Here is a 22802-nt window from a genome sequence, read left to right on the forward strand (position 1 = left end):
TGCCCTGGTGTTAGCTCATTTAGTTGTTTTTTTTTTTTTTTTTTTTTTTCCAGCTTATGGCGTTTTTCTGTTAGTGGAAGAAGCATGATCACTGAACAAGACTGCTGTTTTTCTCTGTTAATGCTGCTCACATTTAACCCATGAAAATGTTATTTGACTCTTAACAGGGGAAGGAGGTGGTTTTTTGCAGCAGCCTCATAAGCTCTGTGCACACTGCTAGGTTAAGAGCTGCGGCTGAGACTCCCTAGATCTCGAGCACAGGAGAGAAAGGCACAGCTAAGTACAGGATCACTTAACTTCTTCATTTAATCAGTGAAATATAAAAAATATTTTCTAGCTTCTTGCAGTCAGTGAAATCACGTGAAGAGTATAGTTTTGACATTGCATGCCTGTATGTGTATGAAGATAACAGACAGCTACAATTTTAAAAAACTTCCCCTGAAACACTGACTTAAGAAGCCACACAGGGAGCATACCTCATCTGGGGCAGGCCTTCTGCACTATAGGCCCTTGCCCTGGAAGTGGAAGGAGGACGGGAAGGGGGTTGTGGAGGAGGAAAAGACATCTGCACTACATGGTTCACCTGTGACCTGACTTGTGTACAGTGATCCTTGCAAGGCAGTAGTGAAGACTGCATTTTAGTGATAAGATTTTGACTTTGACTTTGGACGATCTGAATCATTGTATCACTGAGTTGCTGTGACGGAGAGGTATTCACTGTATCTGGCTTGGGAAGAGGATAAAGACTTTTTATTAAATTATCTTGGAGAAATGATTGAACTCTGTGTGACGAGAAGTAGTGACTCTGAAGACTAACCTTCCTGAGTTCTCTGCATCTCTGTATCGCCTCCTGGAATCCACAGGGCCAGGTCCCTCTGAATGCTGCTTCTCCCAGTGTGTGCCAACACCTTCTCTCTTCAGCAGGAAGTTCAAGAAATAGAGCTGAGCCTGAGATCACTTTTTCCTGTACATTGCTTAAATTATATAGTTTCTGGATAGAGAATGCACGCATGAGGTTCAAATATCAATGCCTCTCTGCCCTCCCAGCCATTCACCATCCCTTGATCAGTCAGCGCTTCCTTCTTTCCTCTCCCCATGGTACATATTTGATGTCCTTCCATATTGTTATATAAAGTCCTCTCACTTTTTTCTTCTTCCCTTGGACCAGTGTACTAGGGTTTCTTTCCCTTGGTCTCTTTGTTGATGGGCATCTCTGGTTTCCATGACCACAGGGGTGCTGCAGTGAACACTCTGTTCCTACAGGTCACATTATGTGTGTGCAGATGAAAAAAAAAGCATCGGAATTTGTGCGATAAAAGCAAAAACGGTGTTTAGGAAAGTTTATAACTTCCTGTCTTACCTCAGGTCACTGATTCTAAGGCCTTCCTTTGTTTCACTTGTCTGGAATCAGAGATCTGAGGTTGTACATTCAGAAGGGAGAAAAAGAAGAGCACAGTAAACCCTGAACAAAAGAGAAGGAAAGAATGAAAGACAGGACAGAAATTAGTGACATAGAAAGCAGAAAAGTGTAGAAGTGGATTCTTGCAAAAGTTGGTTAAGAAGAAAGAGGACATTCCTTGCAGATGCCATGAGAGCAGGTGTGGCTGCCACCTCCATCTTGATCTGCCCAGGCCTTCATTGAGGCGACTTGTCCAGTGGAAACCTCTCTGAAGGCAGAGCCTGGTGCCCCTAGGCCTCCTGGTCCCCTCCCTCTGGGGCCCCTAGTGGTATTTTGCTGCCTGTGCTCCCTGAGCCCACTGCTCTTCCTACCCTCTTGCTGTTTTTCCAGGTCCTCTTTGTTCCCCTCTCATGTGACCATTTGCCCCTCTTCTCCCAGGGATTCACCACTTCCCCTTCTCTGGTCTTCTCCCCTTCCTTCCCCAACCCACTGCTGCTTCTGTAAGCCACCGTGTGTGCCTGCCTGTGGCACTTAACACTTTCTTCTGTCATTGTCTGTCGTGTGTAGGTCTTTTTGCATGGTTTGGAGAATATTTTTGGAAGTAAGGCTTGTGATGTAGCCCTAGCCTAGTAGTACTTAGAGTATTGTGTTTTTGAATGAATGTTCTTATAGGAAAATGTTTTGATTTCCAAGTGAGTGAATGATGAATGGGCTTTAGGATCTGGGTCTTGTGTGGTGAGCCTGGCTTTGAGTGCATGGATTCCTGCTGATGCAGCTTGGTGTCCTAGTTGATATAAGTGCTGGTCACAGTGTGCTGCAGAGGGTACTTTGTGAAATTTTTGAATATTATTAATTATTGTTAGAAATATTGTACATCAAAGTGACCAGCCACTTTAAAGGCTATAGAAGAAATATAGTACCTGTTTATATTTTAGTTTATTTTTTTAGTGGTGCTAGGGATTGAACCCTGAGTCTTGTGTGTGCTAGGCCATCCGAGCCACATGCCCAGCTCTGGATTCTGTTTTTACCTGAAGGCTGATGTGTTGTGTAGTCCCCGTGCTTCACTTGGGTATCATACTGCATGACATTACTGTATTATTTTATTTGTTAACAAGTGATTAAACTGTAATGTATTTAAAGTATATTTTATAGGCACGTATTTTTACTGTAACCTTGGTCATAAACAGTGCATTCCTTAGTTCTTAAATCTTTTCCTCAGATGCCCTCAGGTAAATACAACCTAGAATTTATAATACCATTCAATCTTTTTAGATGTCACAGTGGTACTTTGAAGAAATATGCCTATATTCTTTGCCTGGGGCTCTCGTAATTGGTCCGCGGGTTCAGAGGAGTCTGCTCCTTGGCAGTGAGGGAGTCTTCCTGATGACTTGAGAGCTCCTCAGGGTGGAGGACCAAGCGGAAGCATCTCTGCTGTGTTGGCGTATCTTTAGATAGAAGCAGAACATGACAGTTTCTCTAGTTTTAGAGCACCAAGCTTTTGACTGAAACAATGCAAAATGCTTTCTGTCTATTCCTGAGCTTATAGTGAAATTTCATGATTTTTTACAGCAAGAGTTTTCCTTTCTCAGCTTAGATAAAACCTGTGGTATAAGCCCTTTCTTCTAGTTCAATCAGTTTGAATTATTTCAGTGAAGTTTTCAGTTGGAGACAGTAGTTTAAGGAGTATTTTTCCTTTTTTAGCTGTAAATGTGAGCCTTCTGAAGCATTTGGGATTATAGCAGAATAAAGAGTTCTATGAAAGGAAGTGCTTATAAGGTCGACAAGACCAGTCTGTTTTACTATTCTAGTAACCGAACTTTCCCCCTTTTCTCTTAGGTTCTTGATCATTACGGATCACTTTCTGAAAAGCCCGGAATTGGTGCAAGCCATGTATGCCAAACTGAGCAATCAAGAAAGGTAACCCCAAAACCAGTGTGGTTTGAGTATTTAGCATTCCATATGGTGTATCCTGCTGCCGGACTGAGAAGCTGTGCGGTTTCCTGGTTGGCACAGACCTCTAAGTACATGCTTCTGTGTTGGTGCTGGTTTTAAATTGCTTGGCTGACATTATAGCTTGACCACAGTAGGCAGTGATTTACGTAGAATTGCAGGATTCAGGTTGGTGCCGTTATGCAGTAAAAGAATATTTAAAAAAACAGAAAACACTTCAAGAACAAAATGTTATGCTTGTGCCTTAATTTTATAATAGTGATTTATGCAACTGTGTATTATATAGATGTGCATTTGACATGTGCTCATTTGTTTATATCATGGTCTGATTATATGGAATATGCTCTGCTAGGTTTATAGTTTTTTTTTTTGGTTTTAATTGTCGATGGAGTTTTATTTTATTTATATGTGGTGCTGAGAATCGAACCCAGTGCCTTACACATGCTAGGCAAGTGCTCTGCCACTGAGCTACAACCCAGCCCCTAGGTTTATAGTTTTTGATAAGTAATTAAGATGAAAAGAAAATTGTATCTGCCTGGGACCCTTGGCTGCTGTAGCACCTGGTGCTGAGACCTTGGTTCAGGCCTCCTTGTGACAGCAGTCCTTCATATGGCTACAGTGGGGACTTTTCGCCTTGTTCGGATTCAGTTTCTTGACTTGTAAAACAAGAGGTTTGAAGAAAATAATTTGCAGGACATTTTCTGTTCCAATAGTATGTGTCTTATTAGAAGTATTGCCTTAGTGTTTTCAGAAATCACAGATCTAATGATCAAAAACTTAAATATTTTACAACTTTTTAAAATCATAAACTAAGTCTTTATAATTGCATTGGTTTTGGAATTATTACTATGTATTTATGTTCCAGTATTTAAGCTTTACACACTTTGTAGGTTTTTGCTAAGTAAAAAGTCTTCAACAATAAAGAAAAGTTCATGCTTGTAAAATCAGTTTAAATACCAGTTTTATAAATTTGGTACTCCCACCCCCACTGCTACCATATACATGCATTCATTGAAGAAAAATAATAATTTATATTGTTTTGACCTAAAATAAATGTATAATATTTAGTACTAATATTTGCTAATTGCTTTGTAGTAGGGAACACCTGAATATAAGAATGCACAGCTTAGTTGTAGTTTAATATTCAAATTTCTACCTTCCATGTTCCTGCCAAATTTTATATACTTATATATAGTTTTTAAATGTGTATCACATTGTGTGTGTGTGTGTGTGTGTGTGTGTGTGTGTGCACTTAATCACTGAGCCACATTCCTAGCCCTTTTTATGTTTTATTTTGAGACAGGGTCTCCAAGTTGCTTAGGGCCTCGCTAAGTTTCTGAGGCTGGCTTTGAACTTGTGATCCTCCTGCCTCATCCTCCTGAGTCACTAGGATTATAGGTGTGTGCCACCGTGCCAACCAAATTATATTATTAAACTAATCCATTGCAGAACTAAATTGGATGATAAACTAATGACTTGTTGTCACTCAAGGAACACCCACCTGTAGCAGGTGCTTCCTTGTCCATGCCAGGTTCTGCTCTTGAGTCTCTAGTGTGTTCTCTTCCAGCTGTGTGCTGCCATCTCATCATATCATTGTCAGGCACTGTGTCCCTGCTTGCTCGTGGCGCACTGCCATTAGGTCATTGGTGCTTGAGGACAAGGACTTGATCCCTCTTGTTTTTTGGTGGCCACATGTCCAGTCAGTCCTGGGCACATAGCAGGTGCTCAAAAAAAGGTTTTGTTTTTTTTTTTTTTTTTACATTGAAGGCATGAGTGAATGAATGAATGTTTTTACTCCTCCACGAAAGGCTTATCTAGTGGCCTGGTTAATGTGATACCATCTGCCAAGCTGGAGACCTCAACTATCCTCAGCCCTTCCCCTGACCTTTCCGTTTCACACCAGTCAGTGAGCTGCATCAGCTGCACCATCTCAGTGTCTTGACAAATTCTTTCCTTCCTGCCACAGCCTTAGTTGCTTTTGTGATGTCCTTGATGCACACACTGTGTTTAGTTTGTCACTCATCCATCAGTGGGCACGTCCTTATCTGGTGACTAGCTGTCATTTTATAGTTGTCCACTAAAGTGACAGTCTGGGGTGTGCAAGTCTAGCCTGATGAGTAAGGCAAGAAAATGTCAGATCACCTACCCATATTTATCATTATCAGAAATTGAGTAAGTTTTAATGCCTAGATTGAGTCTTAATAGACACATAGTTTCTAGTTAAATTACAGATGTGGGAAGTATGTCATGTGAATTTTTTTATTGGTCAAAAAACCTATTAAGGGGCTGGGATTGTGGCTCAGTAGTAGATTGCTTGCCTAGTACATGCAAGGCCCTGGGTTCGATCCTCAGCACCACATAAAATAAAATAAAATGAAGATATTGTGTCCAACTTCAACTAAAAAAAATAAAATAAAATATTTAAAAAAAACCTATTAAGTCAAAGCATGTTGTTGCCTGATGGATTGTCCTTGTGGAGATTCCGTGAGTTTCTGTGTGTTCTGAATGCCGAGGCACCACAGTTACCCGGCATCTGATATCAAGAAAGGGGCACTGCTGTTTTGTAGCATTTCGTATGTAGGTGGTAATGATATTGTCGTTCTGGAGTAACTGTGTCAGTTAAAAACAGGTTTGTAGCTCTTGGTCTTAGGGAGGCAGAGATTTCCTCTCTGTCCATGTGTTCCTTTGTGCCCAGGGCAGGAAAGTTTGGGACTCAGAGGAGGCACATCTGGGTTGCTTCAGGATGGAAGTTGGGGGAAGGATCTGCTATTCTTGGGCCCCAGACAATAAGTTACAGCACTTTTAGGAATAATGAGAGTTTAAAGTGATATTCTAGGATTAGATCTTGGTCTTCCCCAAAATGCTTATTTTATACACAAATATGTGGTTTAATCAGAAATTTAACATTTAGTTGATCACATTCTAAATGTAAGAAAGGTCACTGGGAACCAGTTCATCTTTGTTCTGTCTTTTGTGCTATTGCGTAGTAACTGCTTTTTCTATGAATACATTACCGTTGAAAACATTTATACTTTTCCCTTACATTTGTATATAGTGCTTGTTAACGTAGGTCAGGGATCTTCCTTCCTTCCTTCCTTCCTTCCTTCCTTCCTTCCTTCCTTCCTTCCTTCCTTCCCTCCCTCCCTCCCTCCCTCCCTCCCTCCTTCCTTCCTTCCTTCCTTCCTTCCTTCCTTCCTTCCTTATCTTTATTTATTTTTATATGGTGCTGAGGATCGAACCCAGGGCCTCACATGTGCGAGGCAAGTGCTCTGCTGCTGAGCTATAACCCCAGCCCCGGTCAGGGATTTTTCTAAGCACTTGACAGATGTTAATAAAACTCTCATTCACCCTAGAAGATTTGTACTGCTGCTGTACCTGACTAGTTGATGTGGGCACTGGGGAGGAGTCCTATGTGGCTGCACCAGCTTGCAGGGGACAGGCGGCAGCCTAGGCTTCATGCAGCTGGTCTGACTCCAGTCCCTGTCAGTAACCGTAGCATGATGCTGCCTCAGGGAAGTCCACTATGGTCAAATGACATTCATGGTATAGTGAGGAATTTAAAACACTCATCAGCACACAGGGTAAGGACCTATAAATCACTTACTTTTAACATTTTTAAGAGAAGATGACCTTTCTCTCCTAGGGTTTATTTCTCCTGAATGTCCATCAGTCCACGTACTTTGCTAACACCCACATGGCAAGTGTGACCCTTTGGGTGCCACGGTCAGTCGATCCACTGCTGCCTGTTGGTTCAATGAGTGAGTGAAGAATGGATGTCGAGCCTCAGTGTTACTGAGATTGAATTTTAATGGTGTGGGCTTTATAGTTCACACCTGTGTGGCAGTGGGGCTTCACCAGATGGCAGCCTCAGCAAGACTCTTCTAAAAGCAGCAAGCAGAAGTTTTCTGGCTCAAGATTGGTACCTTTGTTTCTCGTGCCTTATAAATTACATATATACTCACGGGAGCAATGTATCATACTAGCAAATTTTTTTGTAAATATATGTGATCACATAAGATTGAAGACAGTGGGGTCTAAATGCAGAAGGACATGCAAAAGGAAAAGACCAGGGGTAAAGGAAAGATACAGGCACCAAACCTCTCTATGGGTTTTTTTAAAAAGTATTTCTTAGTTAAAGATGGACACAGTACCTTTGTTTATTTATCTTTATGTGGTGCTGAGGATTGAACCCAGTGCCTCCCCCATGCTAGGTGAGTGCTCTGCCACTGAGCATAACCTCAGATATCCCCTCACCCCATGGTTTTAGTGAAAGCAAAATTGTGTTACTTGATTTACTTCAGTGAGTTATGTTGAATGCCTAGTGTGAACAAGGCTCTGTCCTTGTTCTTGAGGGAGATGCCAGGGTGAACGTGCCCAGCCTTCGGCCATGCAGCCTCTCAGTGAACTACTGGAGACAACTGTGGGAAAAGTGAGCCGAAAAGTGAGCGTGTTGTTAACCATATTGGAAGACACGTCTGCGGAGGGGCCAGGGTTGGGTACAGTGGTCCCTCAAGGCTTCTGTGTCAAGTGGACCTTGTGAGAGGTGCGCTCAGATCCTCCAAGGTCCTGCCAGCTCTGTGCCAACAAGTGGGCCCTCTCCATTGGCAGAAATGGCACAGCAAGAACAGGTGGAATCCTTGGGTGTGTTTGGAGAGTACTGAAAACTGCACTTTGTGGAGTAGAAAATATTCTCAAGAGAGCAGTGGGAGAGAGCACTGAGTGGGAGGTCGAGGCTGAGCTTTGTTTTGGTCACAGAGTTTTTCTGTTCATTCAACGAACATTTATCGAGTGCTGCTGAATACCCTGGACAGACCCCTGCCGCCACTGTGCTTGCTTTATGTGGGAGTGCAACAGAGCAAGGGAGCAAGCTGTGAACTCTGCCAGCAACTGAGGGGAGTTGTGGGTGGGGCCCGGTGGGGCCCCTCTGTATCCAGAGAGCCCTGGGGCTGTGGGATAGCCTGGGACCCAAGGACAGGGAGCGCTGGGGCCAAGCTGAGTGGGTTGCTGGTCATTTCTCCCAAGCAAATACTAACACCAGTTCTTCACAGACTTGACCAAAAAATAAATAAAAACAAAATCAACTCATTCTGCACAGCCAGCATTAATCTGATGCCAAACAGGGTGTGGGGAGGCATCACAAAAAGACAACTACGGACCAAAATGCCTGGCCGTCCTCCTGTGTGGGTTGGGGTTGGTCTGGCCTTATGGCCCAAGGATGGCCATTGTTTTTAAGATTATATATGAACAGGGGAGAGCAGTAGCATCTTGGCATTATCTCAAGAGAGGGACTATGTGTTTGCTTGTTTTAATTTTGATTAGTAGTTGCTATAAGAAAGCTGTGATTAGGGGGAGTTTTTTTTTTTTTTTTTAAGATGTTGATGGACCTTTATTTTATTCATTTATTTATATGTGGTGCTAAGAATTGAACCCAGTGCCTCACACATGCAAGGCAAGCGCTGTACCTCTTAGCCACAACCCAACCTTAGAGGGAGTTTTGAACATTCTGGTCTATAAGTGATTTTTCCTGTTTTGACCATGTTGGCTCTATTTTACTTGAAGTAGTAGACAGTTTGTGTTACTCTTGGTAAGGAATTTTCACTGAAGTACATTTCCGCCCATTTACTAAACATTTTGGGTGCTCATTCTCTTTCTAGTTTAAAAATAAATGAGGATTATGCATATAATCCCAAATCAAAATGTGATTTTCATCCAAGGTCTTTTTTGATCTATGTGGATAGATTAGCCTGTTGGCCATTAATTTTTCCTAAGATCATTGATTATTCAGTGGAGATCATTATTTGATTATTTAATTATTGATATAAAGTGGCATAGGTTGGCCTTCAGAATTATGTTTTGGTAAACAAAAATAATTAAATGCAGAAGAAAGCTGGCCTCTCAAGAAAGGCCATGGAGTGAGTGGGGAAAGCATGGGCCACTGGCTGCGGGGGTGCTGGCTCAGCTTCCCGGAGAGGTGACTCTGCGCGGGTTAGGTGACCTCACCGAACCTTTGCACACCTTTGGTATGAGGTGAATGACAGGACCTGCCTCCTCGAGCTTTCTGTGAGGATCCAGTGAGATCATGTGTGTAGAATGCCTGTCTCGACTCTAAGTAACGGATAAATGTCAGCCCCTCCACCTGGCTGCTGTTCCTGTGGCTGTGTTCACAGAGCTTAAACTGACCACGTAGTGACAGGTTTGAAAGGTGCGTTAGTCTTGCTTCCATAGCCAAGTTATAGCAGAGAAATCAAAATTTTGAAAAATAGGTAGTGGATGAAGGTTAGCTTTCATTCATAAAATTTTCCTAGACATTATAATAAAGTAAGGAATTTATAATAAAAATATCACCTTAAAGTTGTCTGTGTAGGTGTTTCTGATGTGCTACAGTTTTGGTACAGCTATTTTATGTTCACAGGGTCACGCTGCTCGACCTCATGATAGCCAGGCTGGTGGGAGACGAGCCGTTGACCAAGGATGATGTGCCAGTGTTTCTGCGCCACGCCGAGTTGATTGCAAGCTCCTTTGTGGATCAGTGCAGGACTGTGCTGAAGCTGACCTCTGAGCAGCACACTGAGGACGAGGTAAGTGCCTCGGGTGAGGGAGTAAGCAGGCTTTCCAACCCAGTCACTCTTCTGGGAGAACTCACTCTGAGAAGCTTGGAAGGATGGCCTTGAGTCCTGTGCCTTATGCTGGGGTACTTAAAAAATGCAGATGAGGGAAAGCAGTGCCCTTGTTCCTGCAGGCAGAGTCAGTGACTTTCAAAGTGGGTTACACATTTTTCAGGGCAGAAAATGTCAGATCCATGTGTTCCTAGGTGGACATGTCGGTGGAGTTGTTCTGCCACCAGCTTGTGAGTTGGCTTTCTTCTGAATGGCAGCTTCGTGAGGGTAGGAAGTCATGGTCATGGTACTGAATGTCCATAGTGGACACTTAGCAAATATTTGTTGAATAAATAAGGAGTAGTACATTGTGAATATCTTTTAAAAACGTCATTACAAACATTCCAGGTAAAGAATTTCCCATAATTTATTTGACCAGATGCCTGTAGGTGGACATATAGGTTTGCTAGTTACTTCTACTTATGGTAAATGGTGCTGTTGTAGATGTCTTTACAGTTAATCTTTTCACATCACTAACTGATGTTACTAACCTGGGAGATCCTTGCAGTGCAGTTGCTAGGTATGCAGTATATACCTTTCAAACCTTTTGGTATCTATAACTATTTTCTACCTTCTAGAAAATTCACTTCTCCTAGCTATTGTGGGAGCTTTCCAGTTGTACCACCTGCCACCCCTCTCGGCCACTCCAGGTGGCTTTCTTCCCTCCGGCCTACCCTTGAGCACTGGGCCTGGTCTCTGTGAAGGGCACAGGCCTAGCTGGCGTCACTTCTGTTCCTGCCTCTTTGCTGGAGAGTCTCTCTTTATATGTACCTATTCCTCCTTCCCTTTCGAGGTAAGGTTGGAATTGTTCTTTTTCTGGAAATCTGCTCAGTAGACAAAAGGAATGCTCTCTGCTACTGTCGCAGGGAGGACTCCATATGCAATGGGCCAGAGAGCAGGCATCGGGCTCCCCTTCTGTGAGACTGGAGCAGGCCAGACCTTCGTGCCACCAGGGCTGAAGCCAAAGGCAGAGGGATAGGAGAGGACTTTTTGGGTAACGGAAGTGCACACACTGCTGTGCACTTGTGGGTGAGATTTACTGCATCTGAGTTATACCTTAGTAGAGTTGATTTGAGTTTGAACATATTTGAAAAAAAAATGGTAAGTCTGTTGTGTGCTGATTGGAATGGGCCAGTGGAGTGGAGTGACTGATGCTGGCAGTAGGCGGACAAGTAGGTGGAGGGATTGGAATCCAGAGAGGACCCCCACCACTGCCAGGGGGGAGCAGAGAGCACAGAAGTGGCACAGCCATCCCAGAGTGCTGTGTGCAGCGGTGCAGAGCCCTTAGCTCCTGTGGTCGGTGCCGCCGTGACGGTGACTGTTCTGCACGAGAGCGGGTTTCTATGCCCGTGCTTTGGCTCAAAGCCACTCTGCTGTGGGTCTTCTCTGCTAGGTCACCCGATCAGGTTCTGGCTCACTGACCTTTTCTGTGGTAGAGAAGAGGGAGGTCCTTTCTCACTCTTTGCATTTGCTTTCTGGGGATAGATTTCCCTGTTTCCAGTAGGAGGAGCCGTGAGCTGTGCTTCAGAAAGTTTTAAAAATTTCTCTAGGAGACAGGAAGACATAACACTGCACTTGTTACAGCTTTGGTCCATTCCCAGGACTTGTGTTGAAAGCATTTCAGTACTGTAGTACGGAGTTACTTAGTGGGTTTTTTTTTTTTTTTTAAGGAAAATTTATGTTTTCCCCTTAAATAGTTGTTTCTCTAAGGTGGGAGGAATTATATGTTAATGGAGTAGGAAAAGCTGAGATAAGAAGTGCATCAATCTGCACACTCATGACTCGTGCAGATTAATGCACACTCGCTGTACTTCAAGATAGGTGCAAAAGTAAATAAATAAAGTAAATGCCACAGTAGTTCTTAAGAAGACCCCATGTGTGTTTAAAATAGTTCCCAGTGTAGTTGGCCTGGCCTGCACCAGCTTCTGAGTTGGGTACCACACACCGAGAATTTGAACTAGGTGTCCATGGTTGGCTGGAAGTCACCTGTGGCGGAGGCATCTGTGCCCAAAAGTCAGTGAGAGCTACATCCAGGGCTCACTTCTCTCCCCTCTCAGCAAAGCCCACGCTCACCCATTGGTGGCACTCTTACAGATGAGGTAGTCAATAAAATTCTCATAATTCAGTGGCTGGAAAGTGAGAGTGAGAAGGGTCATATTAATTGTGTTTGTTTTTTAACTTATATACCTGGCCATAGAACCTGAAGTTTTGTGCACGTGTTCTTTTATAGAATTCATCTTGGGTTCTCATGTCAATGCGCCCAGTCTTGTTTCCAGGTTGGATACGTCTTGTCAGCTCCAGAATGCTTAATCTGTAAGATCTGAGATTTAGTTTCCCACATCTTGTTTACTGCTCATGAGCCTTGCCTTTCCTCTGAATGCTCAAAAAAACATTTCTTTAACTTCATATTTCCTTACATCTGTATGTGGTGAGAATTATTCTTAGTTTGTAGGGTTTTCATTCTTAGCTCTTGCAACTCCATATTAAGTCATTTTACACAGTTGGCATTTAATGTATATTCATGGAATAAGTAAAAATAGTGTTGTTTTATTCCATTTTGATAAGGGCTTAAATTATTGCATTATGCAAGTAATATTTTCTCTGTTGTGAAAAATTATTTAAGCTAGAGCAAAGTTAAGAAGTTTCCTTCCTTTTGCCTAGCCCCTGTTTTCTACAGAGCTATTTGCATGTATTTCTGTTTTTTTTCCCTAAAAGATATTTGTTGTATATACACACAACTACATGCTTTTTATTTCCTTTTTCACATTATTGCATATGATGTTCTTTAACTTGGTTTGTCACTTACTTGTGATAAAACCTATATATCTTTCCATCTTAACACTAATGCATTTGTTAATATTTGAATAGCATCTCACTATTTAGATGCACCATGATTTTTTCATTTGTTTCTTATAGATACTTCAGTTGTTTCCAGGGTTTTTTTTTTTTTTTCCCATAATTGTAGTTGGACACAATGCCTTTATTTTATTTATTTTTATGTGGTACTGAGGATCGAACCCAGGTCCTTGCATGTGCTGGGTGAGCACTCTACTGCTAAGCCACAACCCCAGCCCTCCAGGTTTGGTTTTTAAAAGAAACTTTTTAAAATAATGCTACAATAAATATCCTTCTAGGCATTTCTTTGCAATTTTGGACAAGTAAATCTGGGATTATCAATACCTAGAAATTGATTAACAGGTCAGAGAGTTACATTTTAGAGACAGTTCTAAATGAAAAAACAGTGCAGTGCAAGACTGTGGGTCACAATGGTCTTAGTCAGCTTTCTCACTGCTATGAATAAAGGACTTGACCTGAACAATTGTAGAGGAGGAAAAGTTCACTCAAGGGCTCATAGTTTCAGAGGTCTCAATCTATAGACAGTGGAGTCCATTCCTCAGAGCTCAAGGGAAGCAGAATATCTGGTGGAAGATTGTGGCAGAGGGAACCAGCTCACATGATGATCAGAAAGCAGAGAAGTCTTCACTTGCCAGATACAAATATGCACTCAAAAGCCACACCCCCAATGCCCACCTCCTCCAGCCACACCCACCATTTGATTTAACCACTCAGTTAATCCCTATCAGGGGATTAATTCACTGATTGGGCTCATCTGCTCACAACCTAATCATTTCTGAATCTTCTTGCATTTTCTCCCAGATGAGCTTTTGGAGGGACACCTCACATCTAAACCATAACAACAACCCTTTGCAAATCTAACTAATTACATTTATCTACTGTTTTTCAGGGCCAGTATGTTCATTTATTTTGCATATTAAGTTATCTTTGACATTGACAGTTAATTTTGTTTGAATTTATTTGTAGTGTATTTAGCTTTTAGAATTTTTTGTTTGTTCTTAATGTAGTTAGGCTTATCAAAGTTATCCTTAATGACCTGAATTTTTTTGTCAAATTTAGAAATTTAGTAAACTTCTCCACTTACAACGTGGACATATATACCTGTAAACCCCATTTCTTTCAGTTCCTAGACCACACTTTTGATTAATATAGAAATTATTTTTAGATAAGAAGTGATGTGTGGATTCAAATGAATTATTTATGTCCTTTGACTGTGGAAGATTTTATAAAGTCCCTGGTATGCGTCGGGGTGGGTTTGAGTATTTCTGTATTGCTGGCATGTGGACTTGGAAGTCTCCCACCTCTGCATGCCTGTTTTCTGTGCATGTAAGTGGGGTGTCCTTGAGCATGAACTTTTCCTCTGCTGAGCAGTACATACCCCTTGCTTCTCAAATGCTGACCTGTTACCGAGTCAGATCATGTTGTTTTCACTGCTTTTAGTACTTTCTGATGTAGTAAGCTGCTGCATACGTTTGGATCCATTTCTAGATGTTTAGCTTTTATAGAAGGAGCCAGTACGATGTTAACTGGAGAAAGGAAACGTAAAGAACTACATGTTTGTATGTAGCAAAGAAACGTTTAAATGAACATAAGTCCATGTATGTTTGTTACATGCACGTAAAATGTATTTAATGAATACATGCAGAACTGGCCTTTGCAGAAGGCAACGATTAATTACATTCTGTCCTGATACAACAAATTTGCATATCTTTGGGCAAAAATATTGGCATCATTTTTATTCTTATATCACTTACAAAGGTATAGAATGGCTCAAACGCTGAAGGTTAGAGAGATGAGTTGGACCAGGAGACCAGTCTTCTTTTTTTTCTTTTGCCCTTTCAAAATGTTTTGGAATGTTGCTCCTTTTGTTTGCGTATGTCTCTCAGTACCTGATTTAATTAATATAGTTTTAGGGTACTTTTAAATATCTGGAAGGTTACCCTTAGTTTTTTAAGAGTGATTTTCCTGGCTGTTATTTTTAATTTCCAGATGCTCATTAGGAACACATTATTAATAAAAGGACTTTAATGATGAAAATTGGGCATGTTTAAGGTGGGGATAAATTAATTTTATTTTGGGTTTATTTTGGTTAATATCATAGAATTTAGGGATTGGAAAGACACTTCCAGTGCATGTCTTTCAACCCCTCTCATTGTCCTTTATTTCTGTCTTTTAATCATGGAAAATTCCAAATAGACTAAGAGAAGAAAGTGTAGTGAAGCTCAGTCAGCCTTCCCCAGCTCCAGTGTCCTCATTCATTCTTTTCCTTTTTTCTGGTTCATTCTATGTGTGTGTGTGTGTGTGTGTGTGTGTGTGTGTGTGTGTGTTTGTGTGGTGCAGGGTTGAGCCAGGACCTCAGGCCTGCTGGGCAGGGCTCCCCCTGAACTACTCCAGTCCCACAGTTCACTCTCGTTTCATCCACAGACTTATACCCCTAAAAGATGAGGAGTCATCAGACACAAGTGCATCATAATTAATGTACCTATAAAGTTTAACAGGAAAATTTTAATACCAGATAAATAGTGTACAGATTTTCTCCATTGTCTGATAAACTTTTTTCGAGTTCATTTTTCAAATATGGATGCAGATAATGGCCATGCCTACAATGGGTTAGGTCTCCACCTTCCTTGAATACCTAGGCTTTCCTTTCTCCTCTCCTCTCTTGTGTGCTAGCTGCAGCTAAGGTGCCGGCATCTTTTCCTGGGGTGTTGCCTACGGTTCCCATGTTGGTGTGTGCGTCTCTGGTGGGTTCTGCCTGTGGAGGAGGGTTAGTTCTTGAGGTGTGTTTGGATATGGGTTACTGTTTTGCAATTGTGTTTCGTTGCTGTGGTGCCCACTTTCAGCAGAGGCGCAGAATGCTTGGCCTTCTGTATCTGAGGTGTTGGTGGGCCTTGATGATTACTTCAATCTTCCAACTGTTGAGATGTGAAGCCTTGGCATTTTGACTGTCACAGTCATTTGTCACTTATTAGCAGGCATATTTTATAAAGAGAAACTTTCCCTAGCCAACTGTTAGGCTCCAGACAGTATAGTTTAGTTAAGGCAAGGAAATGCTTGATTGCCCCTTGATTCAGTCTTCAGAGTAATTGGTCAGTTCTGTGCCCTCACCCCAAGGTGACCAGTGAGCTGGTTTAATTAATTATCTTTGTGGCATCATGACTTTAAAACTGCCTGGCTTATGTTGAGTAGTGATTCTTCCTGATGTTTTTCACTTACTGATGACTCTGGGGTCTCTCTCAGCTTCCTCGCCACATGGTGTCTGCACGAGCTCTGCCTCACCCCGGTCAGCCAGCCATTTCTCCAGGAGAAATGGGAAAGAGGGTGCCGGAGCCCTGAGACATTCATGCATTAGCTTAAGTCTCCATGTTCAAAGTACAGTTTCAGAGTTCTAATCTAGATCCCCCCTCAACTCTGTAATTAGCAAGTAAAGCTATGAAGTAAGGTTAAAGATCCAAGGCATTAGAAATGTGCTATTTCTTGCTATTTATTTTATGATTTCTAGATTAAGATATTACCTTTAAATGTCCTAATTAGAGAATAATAAGTACATGTTTGGTATTAACAAAGTAATTTATCTTTCTTTTGAAGAATGTTATCTTTATGACCTAAGCTTATAGTCTCTACCACATTTTATCAAATACTTTAACAGTGGGGCTTAAAAGTTCTATAAAGTTCTGCTTCTTTGGATTCCATGTAGACCACCTAATGCCATGAAGCTGGTATGTGGTAGCTCCTTGTCATGCAGTCTGTTTGATGTAGATCGTTTAGTATAGTTATGTGAATTCACATGTTCAAATAATATTATCTTTTCCAACCCAGCAAGATACTGCATATAAGTTTTTATTTACCCAGAAATAATACAGAGATCTTGAAGCCAGAGTTTGTCAACCACAACACTTTACAGGATTCCTGTGGACAAGAAATTAATGTATTTCATGGGATATTTGCATCTTTAAAGTAGAACTTGAATACTGGGAACGCTTTAAAAAGAAAGTATTTGCATAAATGTTATGTACGCGTAGCTAGTAATTTTGAACATTTATCCCGCTGTTGGAAGGTATTTTTGCTTGAATAAGAACTTTTCTGACTCTTTGCTCCAAGAAGACACATAATGACACATAATCTTGCATTCTCCCTGGCAGATGTCTGCTGTTAGGGAGATGATTATTTGAGGACATATTTAATACTTCTATTTTGTTTTGCATGGTTCAGTTTCTCCTTTCAGTAATTACATTACTAAACGCAGTGTTACATGTTACTTTCATATTTAACGTTGTATTCCATTCTCTCCTAGTGATCTATAAAATGAAATCATTTAGCTTCTCACGTACTTTGCAGGAGGCTCTGGCCACCATTAGGCTTCTGGATGTGCTGTGTGAAATGACGGCCAACACCGAGCTGCTGGGCTATCTGCAGGGCTTTCCTGGCCTGCTGGAACGTGTGGTCGGTGAGTGAAGTACACACATGGTGTTTTAGTTAAGAAATCTTTGACTCGTCGTGCTGCAATGTAAATCCAAACACAGGTTCTTAATTTTCAGTTTTCTGATGCACTTTGAGGGTTTTGGGTATTTCTTCTTGAGGGGAGTCATATGTTGTGGTACTAGCTCAGGCTTCAGAGGCTGGTGGACCTGAAGCCACATCAAGTTTCACCACTTCCCTCCTGTTGACCTTGGAACACCTGCTCAGGAAGATGGGCACAGTGAGACTGTGGTGCGGGTGCTGGCAACGGGTATGTCACCAGGAGGCGCGTGACCAAGATGATGGGGAAGAGAAGAGGGGTGGCTTGTGACCATGAAGATGATTTTATTTTTTTTTATATTACTTTAACTTTATGAAACTTGGCAGGAAATTTTTCACAATTTTATTTACTGAATGCATAGAAAAGTACTTTATGTGTATTATATATTCTGTTCTTACAGGAAAGCGGTTTTAAGCAGGAAGCCATTATTTGAAGTATTACTATCTTTACTAAAAAGCTATTTGGAAAATAATTCAAATGGAACCTGCTCCTTGTGGTTAGCCGAGCTTTGGTGTTGGTCATCTCTGTTCCCTGCTTTCTTCCATTAAAGAGGCCACGCTTATGCTGGAGGCCCATCGACTGAGGAAAGTGACTTTGTATCAGAGGCTCAGATGCCTAGCAGTCAGCTGCAGGAGGTGCTAGAATCCCCTCCTGGGGTGCTATTTTGAGTGCAGTGCTTTTAGTGATAATCAAAATAAAACACTGCCAACCGAGAATCCTTGTGGAGCCAGGACAAGTGTGGGTTGCCATCCCACTCTGTCAAGTTACTAACTTCTCTGTGTGATTTCTCCATTATAAAACTGGGAACCTGATGTCTGCCATTACTAGGTTTGGCGAGAGGGTTAAGTGAAATAATGTGGAAACACGAACTCACAGGTCTTAGAAGATCATCTGTTTTCCTAGGCTCTGGAGAGGTATCCATAGAGTATAACAATGTTATTTTTCTGACTGTGGCTAAAGCAGGTCTGTCTTGGATTATTTGACCATCGAGAAGTGGAAAGCTCTCTTGGTTCTGTGGTGTGGTTTGTTACAGACATGGGCTGTGATTTTAACTTAGCTGACTCGTTATCAGATGAATTCTTACAGAGAGAAAGGGGTGTGTGTGTGTGTGTGTGTGTGTGTGTGTGTGTATGATATTTATTTATTTTGGTAAGGAAGATATTGGGAAATTTTTAGCCAACTTTTCTTTGTAGGTAAAGTAGAAAGTCCATATCAAGGTAAATAATTATGTCTTATCTCCCTAAAACTAGAGTCAAAAAAATAGAATGCAAAAGCAGAAGAGCCATTTAATCATTATTTAAAGAAAGCTTTTAGTACTCTATCTTTATTTTGTTTTAATGCATTAAAATAAATTAGATTTATTTATGGAAAGCTAGTACCAATACTAAAAAATATTTTCTTGTGTAAAATAAAGTTTATCTTTTTCATTCTAGATCTTTTACAACTAATTCATGTAGCTGGAAAAGATACCACAAACATCTTCAGTACCTCTGGTTGCATAAAAGCAGAAGGTGACATCTCAAATATGGCCGAGGGGTTTAAGTCTCATCTTATTCGCTTGATTGGAAATCTGTGTTACAAGAATAAAGATAACCAAGACAAGGTAAGATGATTTATTAGTATGTGTCATTCATGCTTTGCTTTATTTAGAGTTTAGACTACATTATGGTTTTGGAGTGAAAAATTGAGGTGGTTAGAAAATAGATTGAGAAGAGATACATAAATTATATATGTAACATCAGTGAAAACAAACATATATTATTCCCATAAATAAACACAATAGATCATATTTGTTAATATTAGGATTGTGTTTTTTTTCTAATTTCGTGTTATTTTTGTCCTGAGTTGGAGCTAGTTTCTTTTCCTGTACATTACTGATGTTTGTTCACAGCCTGGGCATTTGAACACTGTTATGTCTCCCAGTCAATGAAAATGTGTTTGATAGGCCTAGACAGTTTCTAGCACAAACTATGCATTAAAGAAACTCTAGTTATTTTGATATTTATTGTAAGAAAAAAACAAAACAAAGGTCCCTTTAATTTCGTCTGTGTTTTACATTTACCAATGATGTTACCAGAAGCTTTTCTTCTGTGTGTTTTGAGGTGAACATATAATTTTAAGTCTTAAGTCTTTGGAAAATCAATAGAATGCTTTTAGAAAGCTCTTTCTGAACAGTGTAGAGGCCATTATTTCAGTCATGGGAGAGAGTGATGAGTTGCAGGATGGTTGGGTTGCATGTTTCACATTGAACTAGTGTTTTTTGGAGTCTCTTGAAGTTCTACTTTTGAGTGACTTTTGTTTTGGTTCATTAAATGTGTGGCAGATTATATTTTCCAAGAAGTCTGCAGAAACATGTTATTTTACATATTTTTCTGCAGTGTGACTTTGTCACTCCCCCACCAAGGGTTGGCACCTATTTCTCCATCCCTTTGAATCTGTTCAGCTCCTGTGACTGCTTTGAACAGTATTCCATGGTAGGAGCCATTCTGTACCATTTTGGGCGTAGCTTTTAATTGGTCTGGCGGATCCTGTTTCTAACTTTGTAGCAGCCAATCACCATGCAAGTAGTGCTTGTTCCCTGAGATCACCATGATGGGACTTGGTGAGTCCCCATGGAGAGACCCTGGAGTATGAGATGTAATAAAGACACCTGTCAAGGAGCATCAGGGCACCAACTCTGTGTGTGAGAACTCTGTTGGGAACAGATCCTGCCTTGTTTCCTTATGTGCCCAGCCAGTGCCACACAGATTTGGCAAAGCCTTTTCTGAATTCATGACCCACAGCATTGTGAGAAAAAGTGAAAAATGGGGTGGGAGTCCGAGGTTCTCTTTAAGTGAATGGACTAGAGAGCTCCTATTGGACTTAATAGTTATAAACTCTGGACAGAAGACAGCTATCTGAAGACACTCAGATTTTACAAAACAGGCAGATTCTGGAGTGAAATTGACACTTTGAAAAAGGAAATGGTACAGTGTGTGCTATGCAGGGCAGTGGAAGCTTTGGTAGTCTTTCAGCTTGAAAAACCAAAGAAGAGTGTGTGTGCAAACACAGCTAATGGAAACTGAGGGGAAGAGCCTGTAAAGGAGAGAGTGAGCCCCACAATCTATGAATCAGTTACTTAAATCCTTGCTGATTCCTGAATTACACATGTGGAGCAGGCTCCAAGAAGCTAAGCTAAGGACAAAATAAATGTGCCAAGATTTGAGCTTCTATTCCAGAGTTCTCAGTTTGTTTCCAGCTAAGATAATTGCCTACCAAAACCAAAATATCAGTCATGCTCTTTAGAGGAATATAACTGAATCCAGAATTTCCATAGCATAATGTCTAGGATACAAACCAAAATTACTTGACATACAGGAAAATGTGTCCTATTCTCAAAGGAACAGATAATTGGTGGAAGCTTTCTGTGAGTTGATAAGGATTTTAAAACAGCATTTGTAGTCATGTTCAAGGACGTAGAGGAATTTGCATCAGATATCACATGAATGAAAAGATAGGATATCTTGGTAAGGAATAGAAAGTGTTAAAAAAAAAAAGAACCAAATGGAAAATATAGAGTTGAAAAAATACAGTATGTGGAGTTAGTAAGAAATTATTGAATGCTTAACATCTAGATAGAAATGTCAGAGGAAAGAGTTAATATAAATGTGTTAGTAGGGTCATCCAGTCTGAAAAACAAAGGGGAATAAATATTAAAAATAAAACAAACATTTAAAAAGATACCATGTTTTGGAGTAAAGATTAAAAACAAAATGAAGATTTAAAAAGATACTATATTTTGGAGTAATCTGTTACGTAGTGGTTGGTACTGTTAAGGATTCTTTGAGGGCTGGGGTTGTGGTTCAGTGGTAGAGCACTCGCCTAGCACATGTAAGTACTACCTTCAAACCTCAGCACCACATAAAAATGAAATAAAGATATTGTGTCCACCTATAACTAAAAAATAAATTAAAAAAAAAAAAGAATTCCTTTGAGATAACATCACAGCAGGAAACGTGTCCTTTTGTTAGCTGTCTGCATCCTTTGGCACCCTTCTCATCTCCAAGCAGGCATGAGTGTAAGACTACTAATCTGCCCTTGGAAAATCACTAGACTGATTTTTATTTTTAAAAAAAGTTGATAGAATAAGACATTTTACCTTTTTAATGACCAAGACTGCCTTTCTTGAGGAGCACAAAAGAAGTGTTTTTTCTTGTGTTTCACTACCCTTTTGTTGCTAATTTGGATTGGCCTCTTATAGGAACAAAATAGAGTAACCCTTAAAAGCCTTATGAAATAACTCCCTGAAGTGGTGATCAGATTGCACCGTAAGTAAATACAGAGTGCGCCCAAGCTGCTGTGGAGGTCCTGGGGCCCATGGGAAGTCCACAGGGTGCTCTTACTTGTGTGGTGGCTCATTGCTTTGCTGGTTTCTGAGCAAACACTGCAGAGGGGAGGAGGGAGTCAACTCTGAATATTAGAAGGCCTCTGTTTCGCCCCGTTCCTTCCCTGTGCCAACAGAGGCCGGAACCTGAAAGCATTACCTCGAGGGTGTTATTCTTTTTCCAAAGATTCAGAGGCAGCACTAAAATTGTATTTGGGATGTGTTGGAGCTTCTCTGCTCTTGTAGCTGAATCCTGATTCCAATCGGCGTTGTAAACCTTTTCCCTGCTCATTGTTGCCTCCAGGGGTGGAGTTCAGGAGCACTCAGGTGGCTGCAGTCATGGTTTCTGGGAAAAGCAGGTCCTTATCCTTGGACCGCTCGTTCTCACGGCATTGCCTGGGTAGATTGTTCCACTCTTTCCCAGTTGGAGCCTGGGAGGATGTTTGCCTGTGTCTGCACTGAGACTGAAGATACAACGTGGGACTTTTGTGCCACCTCACCTAGCTTGGATTCATCCTTCACCCAGAAGAACAAAGGCACTAGCCATGATTTATTTGTTTAGTGTCTGCTGTGTCCCCACATTGTACCCAGTGAGCTGCAGGTGTCACCAGCTTTAATCTTTGCCTTGGTCTTGAACAGCAGGTTCTGCCAACCACATTTCACGGAAGGCCATCCTGCTGGTGTGTTCCCAGGCCTGTGTTCCCTCTCCTACATCCTGGTGCCTCTCATTTGAGAGCTTTCAGAGAGTTTCAAGGAGAAGGTTTGAAATAGACCTCCTGGAGGGCTTCACAACAAAGGTGCTGCTAGCCATGTCTCTTGAGTCCCCTCTAGCTTTAACCCTACACTCTGGTGGTCCTCTCGGCTGTCTCCCATCATTCCTTTGTCAAATACACGCATTCCCTTGATAGACAGGGCTTCTTCTCCTGGAAGGTTCCATTCTTGGAATACCTTGGGACCTTGCCTCCTTGACCCAGGATCTCAAAAATGTGCATGACACAAGCTTTTCTAGAATTTTTGTTTCCTCTGGAGTTTGAGCAGAAGCCTTTCGAGTCTCTGCTC

The 22802-nt window shown here is 41.2% G+C and overlaps 1 protein-coding gene across 3 annotated transcripts in view; it reads left to right on the plus strand.

Moving 5' to 3' along the window:
* Positions 1-22802, plus strand: part of ATXN10 (ataxin 10) — a 156521-nt gene that overhangs the window by 64364 nt on the left and 69355 nt on the right. For 2 of the 3 annotated variants that reach the window (XM_081309786.1, XM_081309785.1), the window contains exons 6-10: positions 3236-3316; positions 9762-9927; positions 17200-17308; positions 18814-18983; positions 22048-22143. In XM_081309786.1, the coding sequence (XP_081165912.1) occupies positions 3236-3316; positions 9762-9927; positions 17200-17308; positions 18814-18983; positions 22048-22143 (622 nt within the window). The remainder of the gene's footprint in view (positions 1-3235; positions 3317-9761; positions 9928-17199; positions 17309-18813; positions 18984-22047; positions 22144-22802) is intronic. The other variant, XM_081309787.1, reaches the window with a different exon arrangement.

This window comes from Spermophilus citellus (assembly GCF_964194105.1).
Source record: "Spermophilus citellus genome assembly, chromosome: 10".
Lineage (NCBI taxonomy): Eukaryota > Metazoa > Chordata > Mammalia > Rodentia > Sciuridae > Spermophilus > Spermophilus citellus.